General features: G+C 38.0%; 1 protein-coding gene across 1 annotated transcript in view; it reads left to right on the top strand.

Annotated features, from left to right (window-relative positions):
- The window catches only part of LOC114047135 (BMP/retinoic acid-inducible neural-specific protein 1), a 168,211-nt gene that overhangs the window by 100,307 nt on the left and 47,559 nt on the right, over positions 1–20,345 (top strand). The window contains exons 3-5 of the mRNA XM_027867890.1: positions 5,197–5,387; positions 12,635–12,804; positions 16,183–16,288. Coding sequence (XP_027723691.1) covers positions 5,197–5,387; positions 12,635–12,804; positions 16,183–16,288 — 467 coding nt within the window. The remainder of the gene's footprint in view (positions 1–5,196; positions 5,388–12,634; positions 12,805–16,182; positions 16,289–20,345) is intronic.

Here is a 20,345-nt window from a genome sequence, read left to right as displayed (position 1 = left end):
TTCTTCTTCTTCTTCTTCTTCTTCTTCTTCTTCTTCTTCTTCTTCTTTTTCTTCTCCTATTTTAAAAATCTCTCACTAATTAGCTACCCAATACTCCTGAGATGGTGAATTGAGTGCAATTGTCTTAATGTAAGTCTAAGCAATTTGTAGAATTACTTTGTCCTCCAAAGTGAACTTCCATGTCTATAAAATTCCAGAGGAGAAAAAAAATGAATCAATATTTCCAAATTTTATGAGGACTTGCATGACTTTGTTCTCAGATTTGTAGAGCAAAAAGGTGAAAAAAAAGTGTTACGAGCTAAAGTTTTGTCCTATTAAATTCAGGGTCTGTGAAGACCATAACCAATCAAATATTTATTGAATATGGTTCATTGTATAGAATTATAGAGTATATATTTTCAGAGTTTGAATGGGTCTTAGAACATAGAATACTAAAACATAAAAGGTTAGGATTGGAAGAGCTCTTAAAACATAGAATGTTAGAACCCAGAGTGTTAGACTATAGAAGGCCTACACTTCAAAAATAGAACAGAAAAATATTAGGGATGAACCTTAAAATATAGAAAGGTAAAGCAAAGAGTATTAGATCTGGAGACTTTAGAAGAAGAAAGGAAGGGCAGGATGCTAAGTGAAAGACCTGGCCCTACCCCTTCCCCTTGGTCCTAATGAACCTCATTAGAAGGAGGAAGTAATTGTCAGTTGTTTTCCCAGCCTGGAGCTTAGGCCTTTCCCTTGGGGGCCCAGCCTTCTTTGTCTGTCTGTGGGAGGACTCTGAATGTCAGGCAATAGCTTGTGGGAAAGTCTGTAGTTGTTTTCTAGGAATTAATTATTATTGCTTTGGGGAGGTTGCACAGATGGCAAGCCTTGCTGCTGTTGGCTGGTGAACTTTAGGAAGTGTGTTGAAGCAACTATTGTCAAAGCTGTCAATTGCCTTCTCATTCTTGATTTACTCATCCACAATCTGAGTGTTCCCCTGTCAGATGAGGGGCATCAATGCAGACCTCTTACTGTGTAATGCTGTTTTGTATCTCTATAGCATCATATAGTGACAAAGCATTTTTCATATGCATTTTTGTTGACATTCAGAACAGCCAATTGAGTGAGATGGGGCAAAGATTTTGATTTCCATTTTATAAATGATGAAACTGAGACCCTGAAAGGGGAAATAACTTGCTCCATGACACACTCAGTATCTAGAAAGTACTACTCAAATACAGGGATCTTTTTAATGCCGTATAGCTTCCATCTATACGCAGGCTCTCCTTTGTTACTGGCTTCATATGATGATCAAATGATATCAGAACTGTGAATGCATTTTTAATGTAAAGTGTTATACAAAAACAAGCTATCATTAGGAATATTTTTTATTAATGATAATAAAAACAACAAGTACCATTCAAGACAGTGAATGATATGCAGCAAACATGTTGTACAAATAATAAAATCATATAGGATTTCAGAGGAGTGAAATTATTTATCTCTGGAGATTAGTGAAGGTTTCATGCAAGAGGCAAGATTTGAGCTGAACCTTGAATGATGGATTTGATTTAGATAGGTTGAGGAAAGATTTAGATGAAGATCACACATTCTGAGGCTTAGAGACAACTTTCATTTTCTACTGTATTCAGGAAAGGTTTCCCTTCAACCAGGCAAGGCTCCTTTCCAGCGATAGATTACAAGAGCATATTCCTGACCTTATTTCCCACCTTCACTCTCCCTTCTTGCCCCTTCCTCTATTTCTCTTAGCTGTCTTGTGGTGGGGGAAGGGAAGAAGAGAAAAAGAGACAGAGAGACAAAGACAAGAGATACAGACTACAGACGGAGAAACAGAGCTGATGTAGGTAGAAGAAATGGGGACAGACAGAGACAGTGACACAAAGACAGAGACAGAGGTACAGAAACAAAATGAGACAAAATGAGGCTGAGGGCCGAGAGACCAAGAAAGAGGAAGAGAAATAAAAAGATAGCCAGAGAAACCAAAACAGAGAGATGAAGGAAGAGACAGACACAAACACAGAGATGGACTTTTTTTTTAAGTTAAACTTTGTCTCTTATTATTCTTTAAATTTGACTTAATGGAATTTCTAGTTTGTCTGCTTCTGCCAGGAAGCTCTGGGAATGGATCTTAGGCAAGCCAGGACACTGAGCTCCTTCTTGAGGGGCAGAGGTTGTTCTTGTGGATAGGGAAGAAAGTCATTTAAAGAAAACTAGAAAATGCTCAATTTCCATTTAGCGTGAGGTTACATATTCTCCCTCTCCTTTTTCTGAGCCTTATTGGGCACAGATGTTTTCTGATTGCTGGCATTCATGAGGGATTAATGTTGGGAGAAATATTGGCATTTAAGGTTCTGGTTCCAATGTGCTTTCCATCCATTTCTCACACTACTCCTATTCACTCACACTGAATCAGCCAAGCTTGGATGACTTGCCATTCCCTGAATGCACTCCTTGCTTCCTCATTTCTGTGCCTGTGTTCATGTCATTACCTATGCCTTGAATGTCCTCCCTGGTCCACCATTCCTACCTGTTGAAATCTTAATCTTCTTTCAAGGCTCATCTCTAATGTCACTGCATTCATAAAGCCTTCCACACAGTCATAAGGCATCCTTCCCCCCCTCATGAGTTCTAAGCAATTTCTTTTTATATCTTGTACTTTTATAATCTACTTCGTAGGATATTTATATTTGTCCTTGGTTTCTCTCCCCCATCCTCTACTATAAATAGGTAGAAAATTCCTTGAGGTATAGTGACTTATTCATAGAATCACAGAATAATTTGAAATAATTTGAAAAAAATTATCTAGCCCACACTTTCATTTTCCAAAGGATCAATCCTAGGTACAGAAAAGGGAAATGACTTACCCAAGATTATACATCTAGTTACAGGCAGAACTAGAGTTGAAGTACATTTTCTTGAGTTCAGACTCCATGTTCTTTCTGTTACACATTGTGACTTCATCCTTCAATCACCCACACTGCCAAATAGAAGGCCAGAGTACACGGGGTGCTCAGTAAGTGACATATGTTTGAAACATTATTGAGAACAAAAGAACAAAAAGCAAGGGTCAGAACTATCAAAATATGCCTAAATGATTCTAGGTCTGGGATCTATTGGTTTGAGCCCAAGGCCCAAAGCCCTACCCCTCATCACTCTAGAAGACCAGAATAAAACACTCAGATTTTCATTTTCATAGCCAAAATCTTATTTTTCTTCCCCAAAATCAACCACAGCTTTTATGTCAAAGGGCTTTGAGATCCCTGGATACAAATAAAATATTAAACCTGTCAGGTACTTAGAAAATAGATTTTTAGATAATGGAAGGTTATAGAACCATAGATATTTTCTTGTCTATCCCATTCATTTTACACAGGAGGAAATTGAAGCTTAAAATTAAGTGACTTGCCAAAGGACACATATTATATCATTATTGTTATAATTTCCTTCGAATCTTGTCTTTGTCTGGGAGTACTGGTTGATCTTGAAGATGGAGAGTAGGATAGGATCAGAAAAACAGTGTATGAGATAGCGTCATTTTGGGAATGTATGTGTGAATGTGTGTGCATGTGTATTACAATACAGCTATGCAGAGATAATAATAGCAGCAATATTTTTAATGTACAGAAAATAAAGGAATTATGAAGCATAGTCAAGTGGCAAAATTTTAGAATGTGTGTGATTAAAGGGATCTGTAAAGGGATCACAGTTTAGAATGTGTGTGATTAAAGGGATCTCTAAAGGGATTACAGTTTAGAATGTGTGTGATTAAAGGGATCTCTAAAGGGATCACAGTTTAAGAGCTAGAAGAGAACTAAGAGGTCACTTAATGTAGTCCATCTTCTTCATTTTACAGATGAAAAAACTTGAATCCTAGAGAGGTAAAGTGACTTACTTAAGGTCATACAAGTAGTCAGAATTTGAACCTAAGTTTTCCAACTTCACATATCCTTCTAACTTAGTCTCAAAACTCTGTTGTCCCAGGAAGCAAATGATCATCACAAAGGGCCAGTATTGCTTTATTAAGAACAAGACATGCCAGACTAACTATAGTTCATCTTTTTACAGGATTAGTAAGCTGGTAGAGAAGTGGATTGTTGTAGATATGGTTTATCTAGGTTTAATCTAACCTGGTGACAAAGTCACTAATGCTATTAAGCCACTAAGCAATTGTAGAGATATGAGCTAGGATATGTTAAGTTAGATGGATTTTGGATTCAATGTCAACTTGGGAAGATATCTCTAGTGTAGTGCCCCAGGGATCTGTGTTTGACTCTGTGATGTTTAACATTTTTATTAATGACTTAGACAAAAACAATAATAGGGTATTTATCAAATATTTCAATGACACAAAGCTAGAAGGGATAGCTTACACATTGGATGACACAATCAGCATCCAAAAAATCTTGACAGATAAGAAATTTGGGCTGAATATAATAAGATACTGTTTAATGTAGGTACCAAGGTAAGGTTTTAAAGTTGAATTTGAAAAGCCAACCTCACCTGAAAAAAAGATCTGGAAGCTTTCATTGTCTGCAGGTTCAACATAAGCCAACATTTTTGGTTCATCAGTGGTATGATATAGCAGGGAAAAAAATCCAACAAAATCTTAGGTTGCATTAAATGAGAGATAGAAATATTAGCTCTAGTATACCAGTCCCTAGTCAGACTGCAACTAGCCTATTGTGTTCAGTTCTGAGTACCCCTTTTCAAAAAGGACATTAATAAGGTAGAGATCATACAATTGTAGATCAAAGGATAGGGAAGCCGCTGAAGAAATCAGATGAAGAACTTGAACAGAAATAGTTGGGGATGTTTAAACCAGAGAAGATAATAGCAGGGAAACAAAGGCTATCTTCAAGTTTTTGAAGAGAAATTAGGCTTGTTCTGTTTGACCCCAGAGGGCAGAACAAGGAGCAATGGAAAGAAGATACAGAAAGGAAATTCATTCACAATGGAATGATCAACTTCCTAATATTTAGAACTTCTCCAAAAGTGGAAATTCATTGATGAGAGACCTGGTAGTTTTCCTCTTACTAGACATCATCTAGTAAAGTCTTAATGTCTACTTTTGGGGATACTATAGAAGATATTCTTCTTCAGCTATTAATTGGACTACACTGCTTCTGAAGTCCCCTCCAATTCAAATTCTTTCTCTATAACCCATCTGCTATTTTTCTGTCCTTATTACCCAATGTACAGGGAGTTTGCCCGTTGGAAGGTGAGGAATACAGCCATTGAGCGGCGAGATCTGCTCCGTAATCCAGTGCCCCTCATGCCTGAGTTTCAGAGAAGCATCCGACTCCTGGGCAGGAGACCCACAACTCAGCAATTCATTGATACCATCATCAAAAAGTACGGCACCCACATCCTCATCTCTGCCACTTTGGGAGGTAGGTTGGTGGTTGACTGGGTTCAGTTCTGGTCTTAATCTAAGTCTAGAGAGTAAGGGATGGATGGGATATTTTGGGTCCTCTTGAAAGAGACAGTTCAGAATGTCCCACCTGGTGAACAATACAAAATGGTGAGTAGTTAAATGGCCTAACATGCAAATGTAGACCCATGGGACATGAATTAGTTGGGTTCAGTTTTTTGTCATCTATTTTGGAAGACGACAGCTTAGACTAATAGAATGTTAAAGTGGGAAGAAACCTTAGAACATAGGCTTGTTAGGACTTAGAATACAAAACATTAGAACATAGAAAGTTAGAAGAGACATGGAAATACAGAATGTTAGAACATAGGCCTTAAGTTGTTGGAGACGAAAGGTAACTTAAAGACTATCTAACTCAACCTTTAAATTTTATAAATAAGAAAATAGAGGCTCAAAAAATAAAAGCAACTTATGCCATGTCATATGGTAAAGTCATAGCATAATAGGCTAGACTTGAGGAGTTCCTTTCTTAAAATTAGCTCCTATTCATTTTACCAAAGTATTAAAATTGGTGTGTATTTGTGTGTGGGAGTCTGGGAACAAGAATGTTTGCTCTCCTCTCACAATTCTGGCACACAGCCATTTGCTCCTTTGTATTTTGGAATGGAGGGAACAGAGTATGAGAGGAGGAAAACAGTGGGTCATTAGATTTGTGAAGTAGGTTGAGACTATATCATGAGGGTCTTTGAATGCCAGGATAAGGACTTTGGAAGTTGATGAATCCCTTTTGGATGGTGCTTTAAGAGTTGCAGAATGTTTTATATCCATTATCTCATAAGCTCATAGGACTATGGGATTTGGATGTAAAAGGGAGTTTGAAAATCACTCAGTCCTATCTTTTCATTTCACACATGAGAAAACAGAAGCTTAGAGATGTAAAATGACTTATCCATGGTCACAGGATGATTTAGTAGAAAGGCCAAAATTAAAATCCAAGTTTCTTGTCTAGTTCAGGACTTTTTTCATGATTACAAAATAAAGGGGTTTTGAGTTGGAAGGGTTATTAGAGTTAGCTAGTCCAAATTCCTCTCGTTTTACATATGATGAAATTGAGACTTGAATTTCATCTATTGAGGTATGCAGTGCAGAAATTAATTTGTCCATTTTAGAGATAAGGAAAATTAGGTTCAGAGAGGTTAATTGACATGTATAAGGTCATGCACTGAGTTAGCAGGAGAGTCAGATCTCAAGCCCCAGTCTTCTGACTTCAAGTCCATTGTTCTTTACTTTATCTTGTGACTCATGATGGAAAGTTTTGTTGTAGTGCATAGATTACTGGACTGGATTACTTCAAGTATGGCTTTGCCACTTGTGAAAGTCACATCTCCCAGCCTCAGTTGCTTTATCTTTAAAATGGGAAATAATACATGGAACAAATTTTACAGGACTGTTGTAGGGAAAGCTTTTTTTTTTTTAAATTGTAAAGCAATATAGAAATGTGAGCTACATTACCCCCAAGAACAGAAATAAATATGTAGGAGGCACAATTTATCTGGCAATGATGTATTCCTCCCACCTCAGGTTTGTTTCAGCTCATCATTGAAAACCTAAGATGTCAGTGGGCAAATTGAATTTCCCCATTGGAAGTTATTTTCCTCCCATGTCCCTAGAAATTCCAAATAATGAAGACCTTTTGCAGTGAAATATATTTTTAATTTCAGTGAGGCAAAGTGGTGAATTTTTCACAGTGCCTTGTTCTGCTTGTTTTCTTACAGCACAAAATTTTAAAATATGCAAAGCTTTATGATGAGAGCCAATGTCGGACAATGAGACTTAAGTGCACACTCAGTCCATAGGGGGAGGGATGGAGGATCATAGGGTAATAGACTGAGATTTGGATGAGATGACACCAAAGGAGAAATGGGAAGAGGGAAGAAGGAAAAAAAGTAGGTTCAGAGTTGGAAAGAGAAAAGAAGAGGACAGGAAAGAGGACAAAAGAAAGATTCTTATATTTTATTGGATCTATCACTTTATCGAGATATCTTATGGTGTAGTGGGATAAAGTGGTGAACCTGGAGTCAGGAAGAACTGAGTTCAAATCCAGTGTCAGATACTTACTAGATTTGTGACCCTGGATATTTCACTTAACCTCTATTTGCCTAAGTTTTCTCAAATGTAAAATAGAGATAATAATGGCACCTATCTCACAGAATTGTTGTAAGGATCAAAAGAGATAATATTTATGAAAAATCACTTAGCACAGTGCCTGACATATAGTAGGTTCTATATAAATGTTTATTCCCTTCCCTTTCTCTCCCCTTTATTGGTATGTGTCTTCCCACTACTGTAGTACATGTTGGAACTCATCTAAGTCCTTTTATTCTGTGTAAAATTTGTCTATGTCCTTAGCAATGGCACTGTGGTGTTGTGGACAGAATACTTGGAATTATAGAACCTAAGTTGTACTTGACTATCACTTATTATCTGTGTGACCTTGGAAAGGTTACTGTATCTTAATAGGCCTCAGTTTCCTTATCTATAAAATGCAGGGGTTTGACTAGATGACCACTAATTTTTTCCTGCTCCAAATCTTTGTAGAAGATCTGGCCAACATGCTGGGAGCTTCCTTCTGGCTCTTTCAGTTTTCCTGTATAGCCATACCACACTTGGGTTGTCCATATGTGATCCTTTATTGCCACAATATGACCAAGTTGTCTTTTTGGTGGGACATACATGTCCTTGATGCTGTCTTCTGCACCATTTCTGCACAAGGCATTCTTGATAGCACAGAACAACTGGCGTATAGTCACCATGTACTTTTATATTTCCTTTGGGTCACTTGCAATTTTGACTCTTCTGAAATTTAGGTAATTCATATATCAAACATGTAGAGCTTTATAGGAGAGAGCTGGTACTAAAATAAGAACACTCATATTGATTAGAGAAAAGCAGAATGTTAAAGCTATACATCAGTAGTAACAGCCTGACAACCATCACCACCACTACCACCACCAGGAGCAGCAGCACCATCATCATCATCATCATCATCATCATCATCTTCATCAATAGCAGAGTAGTAATTTATCCCAGGGTTGGTTCTATTTGGACTATGTTGAAAAAAGTTCAGAATAATATTAATAAAGTAACAACAATATATACATACACACACATGTTATCCCATTTATATTTAAGCTATAACACCTTGAAGTATATAAGTTACAAATTATTTTAAAAAGTTTGAAAGTTCAATTATTTAAATTTCTTTTTACTTATTTACTTACTTTTTACTTATTTAGTTTTAAATAATATATTTTTTAATTTTAATGAGATGGGACATTCTGTTATCACTGCTATCCAACAGTTTCTGAATGACACTTTTTCAGAATAGTGGATTGGTAGAGTAGGTCTTCTTGCTTGGATACCTCAATAACCAGATCTATCTCCATTAAATTTTTGTTTTCTTATGAGAGTCCATGAAATCTGTCATGTAGGCATCAAAACCTCCTTCTCTGGTTGATCTTAAGGCCAGTAATACAGATGTAATTCTGTCAATTACTGAGAAACAGCTGATGATGAAAAATTTTACAGAGTTTGAAAATCAACTAGAGTGATGTATTACACAAACTGTTGATTATATTGAATTTTAATAAGAAACAGATATTTTCAAAAAAATTAATAAGTAATCTCTCAAATGTTCTTTTTGCAAGGATATAGCATTTATACCTATGAAGTTATTAAACCTTAAAACTACACTAAGACTTTAGGATGCCCCAAATCTCTCTATTATATATTTGGTATGTACTTTTATATGTATGCATTGTCTTCTCCATAAAAATGTAAATTCCTTGTGAAAAATGATTGTTTCATTCTTCATATTTGGATTCCCTGTGCCTGGCACATAGTAGGTACTTAACAGCTTATGGATGGATTCATTGGTTGAACAACAAAAACATCTCCCATTTCGAGATTGTTTAAAATGAACACAGCACTTTCCTCAGGACAACCCTGTCCTATAGAGCCCCCATGAGGTGAAACCTCAGAACATAGTTTATCAGAGATGAGAAGGACCATAGAGATCATTTAGGCAAACTCCCTCACTTTTACTGATAAGGCCTTTGCTGGTGATGCCCATGAGCATCCAGAGGAAGGAAGTAGAGCTGGAATAAGAACCTGTTTAGCTCTCTCTTTCCCATAGTTTGCAGTTGCTCTTTGCTATTTCGCATTCCTTGTCTCACAGTGGTTCTGATTTCCCTAACCTCTATGAAGACCCTGCCTTTGGAAAACAGAGCAGCCCAGGAGCTCAGGAGAGCTGCTATGTGTAAGCTTTCACAAGACTCTCCATGTCCATCAGACCTTCCCTTGGCTGAGGAGAAAAGAGGAAGACACTGTAGGGGAGGACAGAGAGATGCAGGCTGCCCTGCCATCCCTAACCCACATCTGTAAGCAATGAATGGCTCACTGTTAATCTGGGTGTAAAGCAGTCAGACTCCCCTCCAGCCAGTGCCTCCTTTTTCCCCAAGACCTTAGCAGAGCCAGTCACACCCTTGTTGGGAAATGGAGGGGGCGGGGAGCTTGGTACAATGTCACTTGGAGGCCACTGAAGCTCAGGAAGGGAATCTGTGAAGCACTGAGGTAGTTTGTAGGAATACCCAAAAGGGAAGACAACTTTGAACAGAACATCATCTTAATAAACAGGAAATTAAGTCTTAATAATGCAGCAAGAAGCCTATTAACCCCTCCTGATCTAAGCTCAGCTTCTACCAGCTCCTAGTCCAGGGGGAACCCTGGTTCCCTGTCAGCTTCCCCTCCTCCCTTACCTTCCTCTACCACCCTCACAACTCTCTTTTCCTAATCCTGACTTTCTAGTCATTAGTTATAATAATTAAACTTCTAATGTCTATAGTGCTTGAAAGTGTTTCCCTCACAAGAATCATGTAATCTATAAAGTACAAAGAGTGATTGATGTCACTGTTTTAAATAAAGGTGTCATGCCAGGTGACTTTTAAGTTTCCTTTCAGCTCTGAATCTATTGCCCTGTGGACATTCCATAAAACAACAATAATAGTTGACATTTACATAGCACTTCATATATTACCTCAATTTGAGACTCACTACAAGCCTATGACATAGGTCTTAAAAAGTCTTATCCTCATTTTACAGATGAGGAGACTGAGGCTTAGGTTAACTGACTTGTTCAAAGTCACATAGCTGGTAGTATCATACAGCCTTATCATTCCATCAAAACCACTCTTTACAAAGCTACCAATGATTTCTTAATTGCCAAATCCACTGATTTTTCTCGATTTTCATTCTCCTCAATCTGTCACCTTCCACACTCTTGATCACCCTCTACTCCTTGATACTCTCTTCTCTCTGGGTTTTCAGGACACCACCCTCTCCTGGTTCTCCCCCTACCTCCTTTTTAATTGTCTTTACTGGATTCTCATTCAGATCCCTCCCTCTAACCATAGGTGTTCCACAGAGTTTTGCCTTGGGCCATCTTTTCTTTTACTTATATATTATTTCATTTGGTAATCTCATCAGCTCCCATGAATTTGATTTCTCATCTATGCTGATGATATCAAATCTATTTATCCTGTTCCAGCTTCTCTGTTAACCTTCATTCCCCCAGCTCCATATGCTTTTCAGACATCTCGAATCATTTGTCCAGTAGACATCTTATAAACTCAACATGTCCAAAACTGAATTCATTATTTTCACCAAAATTCTCTCCCCAATGTCCTTATTACTCTAGAGGACATGACACTATCCTCCAAGTTCCTCAGGCTCACAAACTAGGAGTCATCCTCAACTCCTCACTATCTTTCTCACACCCTCCCCAATCCAATCTGTTGCCAAGGTCCATTGATTTAATCTTTGTAATATCTTTCAAATATGCCCCTTTATCTCCTCTGATGCTGCAATCACTCTGGTGCAGATCCTCATCACATCACAACTGGACTATTTCAGTATCCTGTTGGTGTTCTTGCCTACCCCAAGTTTTTCACCACTCCAATCCATCCTCCATTTAGCCACCAAAGTGATTTTCATAACGTGCAGGTCTGACTGTAAACTGGTTCAATAAACTCTAGTGTCTTCTTCTCACCTCCACAATTAAATACAAAATCCTGTTTGGCCATTGAAACTCTTCATAACCTAACCCCCTCTTATCTTTCCCGTCTTCTTATACCTTACTCCCCATGACATACTCTTCAGTCCAGTGATACTGATGTTCCACAAACAACACACTCCTCTCAGCTCTTGGCATTTTCTCTGGTTGTCTGCCACGCCTGGAATACTTTTCCCTTCTCATATCTGTCTACTGGCTTCCTGGACTTCCTTTAAGTCCCAACTGAAACCCAGTCGTCTACAGGAGTTTTTTTCCAACATTTCTTAATTGTAGTGCCTCCTGTCTCTTAATAATTTCCTATTTATCCTTTAAATAGTTTGTAGATATTTGTTTGCTTGTTGTCTCCATGATCAGAATGTGAATTCCTTGAGGGCTGGGCCTATCTGTTGCCTCTTTTTTTTAATCCCTTGCGATTAGCACAACCCTTAGTACATAGTAGGTGATTAGTAAATATTTAGTGACTGACAAACTAGAAAATGTCAAAGAACATTTAGACTATTCGCTATGTACATGGCCCTGAGACTAGGTCCTGAAAGGGAGACAAAGATAGATGACTTGACCAATTGTCACACAGGTAACAAGCAACTAGTCAATCTGGAATCTTTAAGGGAAACATAGAAGTGGATGAGATCTTAGATCATAGATTCATAAACTTAGAGTAGGAAGGAATCTCAGGGTCCATCAAGCCCAAATAACTTATTTTACAAAAGAATAAACTGAGAGAAAAAAAGAGAAGAAGAGGTTCAGCTAAGGCTATAAAAAGTGAGTTGCATCGTAGGAATTCAAATTCAAAATCTGATTCTAGGGCCTGTGGTTTCTCCATTTCTCTCATCCTTATTTGACTCATACAACTCATAGGATCCTGTGGTTAGAAAAAAAACATAGAGATTATCCCAAGGTCACCTGTTTATTGGTCCATGGTCTGAAAAGTTTTCCTTTGAAAAGTACTTCAGGATACAGCTCTCAAATTCTGCTCTTGAGTTTCAAGAGAAAATACAAGAATAAGTTGGAGAAAAGTCATTGGTTACTCAGTGGCTTGTTAAATGAAACAGGATGGACAGGTAAAAGTGACTGGAAATATCCCCAAATTAGGGAGCCTTATGAATCATGTAATTTCTGTGATTTTCCCCCCACAGGAGAGGAGGCCTTGACCATGTACATGGACAAAAGCCGCCTCGACAGGAAGTCAGGGAATGCTACGCAAAGCGTGGAGGCTCTGCACCAGCTCGCATCCTCTTACTTTGTTGACCGTGATGGCACAATGAGGAGACTTCATGAGATCCAGATCTCCACCGGGGCAATCAAGGTATGGCTTGGGGCATCTCCCAGAGAGAGGGAGTATAGGATAGACATACAACGCAAGGATAAGCAGATCTTCCAAAGCACCATAGACCTTCAGGGCTGGATGGGGAGATTATAACAAAAGAGCATATGGAATGTGAGAGCTAGAAAGGTCTTTAGAACAAACAATACTAGAGCTGTAAGGGAACATAGAATATAGAATTTTAGAACATAAAACTTGGAATGTTAGATCTAAAACATAGCTAGAATAGACTCTACAACATAGCATGCCATAATATAGAAAGGGACCTCAGAGAGAGCTTGCTTAAGGTCACATAGTAAGTTTGTGGAATATCTAGGACCAGGATCTAGGTCACTGGATTCACATTTTGGTACTCTTTAAGGATGAAATGGATCTAGTTGGAACTAACCCAAATTGCTCAGGACCTGGTTAGTACAATGGACTGCTATGATAGTGGGATGGGCAATGATACACAATGATGTAATGTTTCATATTTAGCAAGTCATTTTTCTCCCAACTTTTCTGTGATATAGATGGTACAAAGATTATTACGTATGCTTTATAACTGAGCCCCAAAGATATGAAATTACTTTCCCATAATCATAGGTCTATGAAGTATTAAGAGTTAGGACTCAAACATAGGACTTTTGATAGCATATAAACACCATAACCATCATTAGAGTCCTGCTCTTAATAGGAGATATGTTTCTGTTGTAAAATGCATTTTTGAATACAAGGAGGTCATTTTTGAAGTGAACTATGTGGTTAGTATTTTTGTCAACCAAAGTCTTCTTCTGTCATGCAAAAAATGCATTACTTAGTGAGTGTAGATTTTATATATATAAAGTTTCTCGTATATGCAAATGTATTCTGATATATACATATGTTTACATGTGGAAGCATATGTACAAACATATGTATACATGCATATGTACATACATATGCATGTTGTCCTTTGTTTTTCTCCATCACTATATTACTGGTTTTTCACTAAATGATTTCCAGATATTTAAAGTTCACTAAGACTTTTCAAAGATATTGAGGGAGTAGGGACCAGGGTGACAGATGCAGGTAGGCAAATGGAAAAAGTAAATCCCCAAGATTCACAAAGGTAAAATGACCGTGTGGGTAGAAGAGAGTTCTTAGATTATTCCTAAAATCTAGACCTGAAAGGAACTTTAGAGATTGAATTTTTCTCCTGTTCTTGAAGATGAACACAAGTTCATATGGGGTAAGTGGCATACCCAGACATATATAAGGAATAAGAAACAATGCCATGTCTGAGACCTAGGTCATGCCACTTCAAATGCTGTTCTCTCTTTGTAACCTATAGATGCCTTATGGATATACTAAGTAAGAGAAGGAGAGAAAAAAAAGTAGAAAAAGAGAGGGGAGGAAAGAAAAAGGCAAGGGAAAAGAAGGAAGGAAAAAGGAGAAGAGAGGAGAAGACAGCAGAGGAGGGGAAAGGAGGGAACGTGAGAAGAGGGGAGAGGAGGGGAGGAGAAGAGAGGAGAGAAACAAATAGGCCAGAAAAAGAGCCAATTTCTCTGATACTCATGAAACCAGATTTAGGGAAGGGGAAGGTTCCCATTGTTAAAGAATTCACTAGGAAATGTGGGATCTGTATGAAATTCTCACTGTGTGAGAATTCTGAAAGAGCTGGTCCTGAAACGGCTCCCTGACCACATCTCTTCTCTTCCCCCTCCCCCACACTTTCCCCACTGCACATCCCTACTATGGTATGCTGAATTGAGATACTGAAGCTCTGACAGATGATAATCCTCACTGTTGCATCTGGGAAGGACAAACTTGCTCCTTTCAGGATTTCCTGTGCAATCACATGTAGGAAGACTCAGTGGAAAATCCATTTCTCTCTGCAACCCAGGACAGAGACTTTTTTTTTGCATTTTTTTCCCTTGTCTCTTGCCACCACTTGAAGACATTGCCACCTGTAACTATTTATTATTCCAGTTTGGGTCTTTGACCTGAGGACTCAAATGGTATAGCTATATGCAATTCGAGTCTCAGAACATGGATTTAAATCTTTACTCTACTACTTACTCCCTTGTGTGACCTTGAGCAATCTCAGCTTTTCTAACTCTGTTTCCTCATTGGCAAAATAGGAATGAGGAATGGCTAAGATGATACTTAAGGCCCCTTGAAGTTCTTGGCCTATGCTTCTATGATGTCCTGTAAGAAAATATTGACTTTATTAGGTTTAGTTCGGGATGCAACACCACAAAGCATAGGAACCTAACAGATTCTGTGAGATTGTATATTGAAATTATATGATTTTTTGTCAACACTTTTATTCATATAGTGATTTGTTATTATTTTTTATTATTATTCTTTACAATTACCCTTTGAAGCAAGAAAAATTATTTATCAGTATCCATATTTTATAGAAAAGGAAAAGAAGGTCCAGAAGGTGAGTGATTTGCCTAGTATCACATACTGAGTTTGCAACAGAAATAACACTGGGACCCACTTTTAGTTTATGGTAGACCAAAACAAACAAACAAACAAACAAACAAAAGAAAACTACCCAAAGGATTTCCACATGCATAGGATTAAAGCACTTATAGTAGAAGGCCTCTTATAAAGGAAGTCTTCAATCTCCAGTCAAGAAATCTTTCCATTGTAAAACATTAAGGAGACTGGAAACTAGCATAAATAAAGGTATAGTGTTTAGAGAAGGGGGAAAGTTTAATGTTCCTTCTGATAACTCAACTGATAATCCAACCAAATCCAACTATTTATCTTATGGTGATTAAGCACCCTTTATTTGCAAGGTTTTGTTAGGTGTTCAGGATATAACTACAAAAACAGCCCCTTTCCCATAAAGAGCTCACATTCAGTTGGTAGATGGAAGGAGAGAAAAATTAAGGGGTCCTTTTTTTTGGATCTGTGTTTTATAACAGAGGGGGAAGTAATTGGAGAGGGAAGAGTGAATATTATAAATTGGCAGAGTGATTGCTGTTGATGTGCCATGATTTGAAGATCTCTATTCAAAATATGTCCCTTCCCATGTCATAAGACCTAAAATTCCATTATTCATTCTCCAGTCCTTTGGATCTTGACAGTGTGACGGTCTAACATAACTAGCCTCTGGCCTAACAATTCCACTATCTGCAAAAGCAGAAAATCTTTGGGCTTTTATCATTTGCATATGGATGGGGATTAGCTGTCAGAAGGAAAAGAGTATAGGATTGGGACCTGATGTGTGAACTGGACATAGAGTAGGAAAAAGAAGAAGGTGCTGAGTTTTAGTGAGAAGCCATCAAAAGCTAACCCTTCTTACCCTGTCACTTGACAAGGGCTGACCCTATGTATGCTCCCTGAGAGGCAACCCTGTAATGTTGTTTTTGGTTACTATACTAGGTAACAGAAACCCGCACTGGTCCCCTGGGCTGCAACAGTTATGACAATCTGGACTCTGTGAGTTCTGTCCTTCTACAAAGCACGGAGAGCAAACTCCACCTCCAAGGTAAGAAAATGGGATATGGGAAACAGAGTGAGTTGGGACACAAAGGTGGTTACCAGGGGTAGAATGAATAATGAAGAAGCTGAGGTAGAGAAGAAAGGACTATGGGAAAGGAGAGAAAGAAAAAAAAGAGAGAGACTAGGAAGAGAAGTGATAGTGTCAGAGGAGAGGGGAGATAGAGAGGCAGGAGAGAGAAAAAAGATAAAGAGAAAAAGGGAAGGTGATGGTGACAAAGAAATAGTAGAGAGAAAGAAAAGGGAGAGAAGAATGAGGGAGAGAGAATCAGAAAGAGGATGAAAAGAGGAGGAATAAAAAGAAGGTAGAGGGAGAAAGATGAAAACTAAGAGCATGGAAATCAAGTAAGAGTTATGAAAATGTGATTTAAAAAAAATTTAACATACAGGACACGAAATTCATGGTTATTAATTATTTTCTGACAGAAAGTATGGGAATGTGAGCTTTATCTGATTATTTTGATGAAAATGTCCAAATGGTGTTATTTATAGTTGCCTCAGACCTAATATATATTAAAATTTCATAACATATCGTCTGGATTTTTCTCTATTATTGTTTTTGATTTTCGATGTGTTTTGACAGATGTTATTTGAATTCCAAGAAATATAGGGTATTTTATAGAACTTTGGTTCTGTATGCTATTTCCCTCTATGATTTTTTTTCTTTCATTTCGTTTGCTAATCATTCCTGCACATATTTTCTCTATCAAATTTTATCTGGGCTTTGACAAGACTGAGCAACCGACAGGTATGACCTTCTCCCAAAGTGCAAAATAAGGATGGCTCAGAATGTCAGTGGGAGGAAAATTGGCCTTAGATTTGCAAAGCAGATCTGAGCATTGATTGATGTGATTTTGATGTTCTGATATCTTGGTAACTCTTTGTGCTCCCATTCCTGCTAGAGAAGATAGTGGATAAGGAACAATCAGCCCCATTGCTTCATAGTAATGGGGACTGCAAGAAAGAAGGTGATGAGGGTAGCTGACTGGGGGAAAAAAAATCTATGAATAAGACTCTCTGAAAGAGACTGGGGCTTAGTAAGTCATGCCTTGGCTTAGCTCCTTAAGGGACCCTCAGAGAAGTGATATTGAGTAGGAAAGATAAATAAGAAGAAAAATAGAGAAGATGTGACTTTATCTCATAATTTTTTGAATCCCTGTCCTGTTTTTTCTGTCTCAGCCATATCCCTTTCATTGTCTCTATCCTCTCTATTTACATTTGCCCCCACCCTAGCTCAGGTATGTATCATCTCTCCCCTCTATTACTATAGTTTCCTGTTTATTCTTCTCGACTTGAATATTCCCTTCATTTCAACCTATGCTGCACAGGCTACCACAGAAACACACAACTCTGATTATATCTCCCTCATCTCCAATACCTGTCAATTGCTTCATATTGCAAAACAAATAAATTCCAAACTCATTAGGTTGGCATATAACACTTTCTATAGTCTGACTCAATCCTACCTTTCCATCCTTTTCTCATACTAATAATGTCTTATATACTCTATTGTTCCTGACAAACTGGGTTATGTATCATAATCCAAATATACCTCAAGTTTTCCTACCTCTTTTGCTCTGCTCATGCCACAATTTCCTGGGACATCCAACATGCCTTCTTGTAATTTCCAACTATATCAATAATACTTTATATCCTTGAAGGCCTTGCTCTCCATGAAGCATTCTTTGATCCTCTTAGCCAATGATGACCACTCCTTCCTCTGAATTCATTGCTTACAGTTTTAAAATGTGCTCATAGTGTTCTATTTTACATTATATTTATGTACTTTCCTTATCTCTTCTACTGGATTATAAAATCCTTGAGGACAAGAACTTACTTATCTTTGTACCTTCTTTAGCCCCAAGTATAATGATATGCACATAATGAGCTATTCCTAAATGTTTTTGAATGGCATCCCTGTAATATCTATGACACTGTACTTGCCAAATTAAGGTTGTTGTGATGGTTGTTGTTGTTGTTGTTGATGATGATGATGATGATGATGATGATGATGATGATGATGATGATGATAATGACCACTATTGATGACCATAATGGGCAGCAATGGCCAATGGTGCCTCTAATGAACATTCACCCTTCAATCATCCATAAAATGGAAGCCAAGGGAGGAATAGAAGCAAAAAAGAGGAAAAAAGAATGAGTTGAGGAAAATAAAGTGACAGTGGGGATGGGAAAAAATGGAACATGAAAACAATAAAGGGAAGTTAGTAGAGCAGCTGTGGCAGCAGCAGTAATAATAATAATAGTTATATAATTATAATTCTATAGTTTTACACATCTCTCTAAGAAATCCATTAGGTCCTCTCTGGGCATCATGTAATTGAATCTTGTATCAATCTGAGAAGGGAGGCAAAGGGCAGATATTATCTTCCTTATCTTACTTTTGGGGTAATTGATGCATAGAGAGATTGAAGATTTTGTCTGGGTGTGGGGAAGATCTATGAATGTAACACAGATCTCATTTTTTTGAAAGAAAAAAGACAGATGGCAAAGGGTAGGAACTAAATGAAGTTGGAATATAAGGGAAAAAATAAATCTAGACTGGGAGTTAGGAAACCTGGGTTCTTTTTCTAGCTTTACCAGTAATGAAGTTTGTGGCATTGGGCAAGTTCCATCCCCTAGTTCAGTTTCCTCATCTGTGTACTGAGTACTTTCATTTTGGCAATTTGTAGAATTCTTTCCAGCTCTTCCATTCTATAACATTTGACATTCTAAGATCCAGTCTAACTCTCAACATTGTATGTCCTATGGTCCCTTTCAGTTCTACTGATTCAAGAATTAAAGGAAATTGGAGCAAAAGATCCAACTGAAGAGAACAATAAGCAAGATAGAAGGAACATGAGGAAGGTAGAAATATAGACTGATAGGGCTGAAAGGGACCTTGCTATATCATCAAATCTATATCCCCACCTCCAGGCAGCACTTCACTCAAACCACCTGGTCAAATGAAGGTCTATTATGTTTTCAGAGATGTCTAGAGAAAGTGATTTCACAGCCTCCTTCCATAACGCATCTCAGAATTTTACAATCTTCTCCAGTACGGAGTTCTTCTTTAGGTCCAACTCTATTTTTTTTTTACTTAAAATGCATTTCTGCAGGTTTTTGTCACAGTTTAGCAGAAAGAACTGTGATCTTGGGAGGGTGTCACAAGTGTCTGTTTGTGTGTGTGTGTGTGTGTGTGTGTGTGTGTGTGTGTGTTAGGTGTGTCCAAGGAGAAAAGTCAGGGTTCTTGGTTTCTAGTCCTGACTTTGCCACTCACTGACTTTGAGCCAGTCATGGCCTGCAAAGAGCTGGAAAAGACCTTAGGTGTTCTCCAAGGGTGGGGAATCTGTGGCCTCAGGGCAACATATGACCATCTAGGTCCTCAGATGCAGCTCTTTGACTGAGTCCAAGTTTTACAAAACAAATCCTTTTATTAAGAGAGTTTGTTCTGTGAAGTTTGGATTCAGTCAAAGAGCCACACTTGAGGACCTAGAGGCCATGGGTTCCCCATTCCTGATTTCTAGTACATCTCCCTTATATTATTTAATATATAGGTAGTATGCATACAGCACAAAGTCACTGTGCTCAGTAAAGTTAAATACTCCTTTCCCCCTCTGGACCTTAGGTTATTCATCTGTGAAAATGAGGGAGTTGTGCTAGATGATCTTCAAGGACTCTTCTAGTTTTAAAACTGATTCAAATTCCTATGAGAAACCTTCCCTTCAACCCAATTGTTTTATTCTCTATCTACTTCTTATCCCCTGAAACTTTGTTCATTAGGCACACACACACACACACACACACACACACACACACACACACAGAGCCCTTACTATTCCTGCTTAACAAAATCAAATCCATCCTTCAAGGCCCAGTTCAAATCTTACTTACTCTGGGAAGTCTTCTCTGAGTGCCTCTGCCCACAGAGACATTGCCTTCTAATATCCTCCAGCTCTTGTTGTTTGTGCTACTCATTTGATTCTAGGTCTTTATCTTTGTGTGTGTGTGTGTGTGTGTGTGTGTGTGTGTGTGTGTGTGTGTGT

The sequence above is a fragment of the Vombatus ursinus genome, unplaced genomic scaffold (assembly GCF_900497805.2).
Source record: "Vombatus ursinus unplaced genomic scaffold, bare-nosed wombat genome assembly UNPS02014786.1, whole genome shotgun sequence".
NCBI classification, from domain to species: domain Eukaryota; kingdom Metazoa; phylum Chordata; class Mammalia; order Diprotodontia; family Vombatidae; genus Vombatus; species Vombatus ursinus.
The sequence above is the reverse complement of the archived record's forward strand: the minus strand, read 5'-3'. Positions and strand labels throughout refer to the sequence as shown.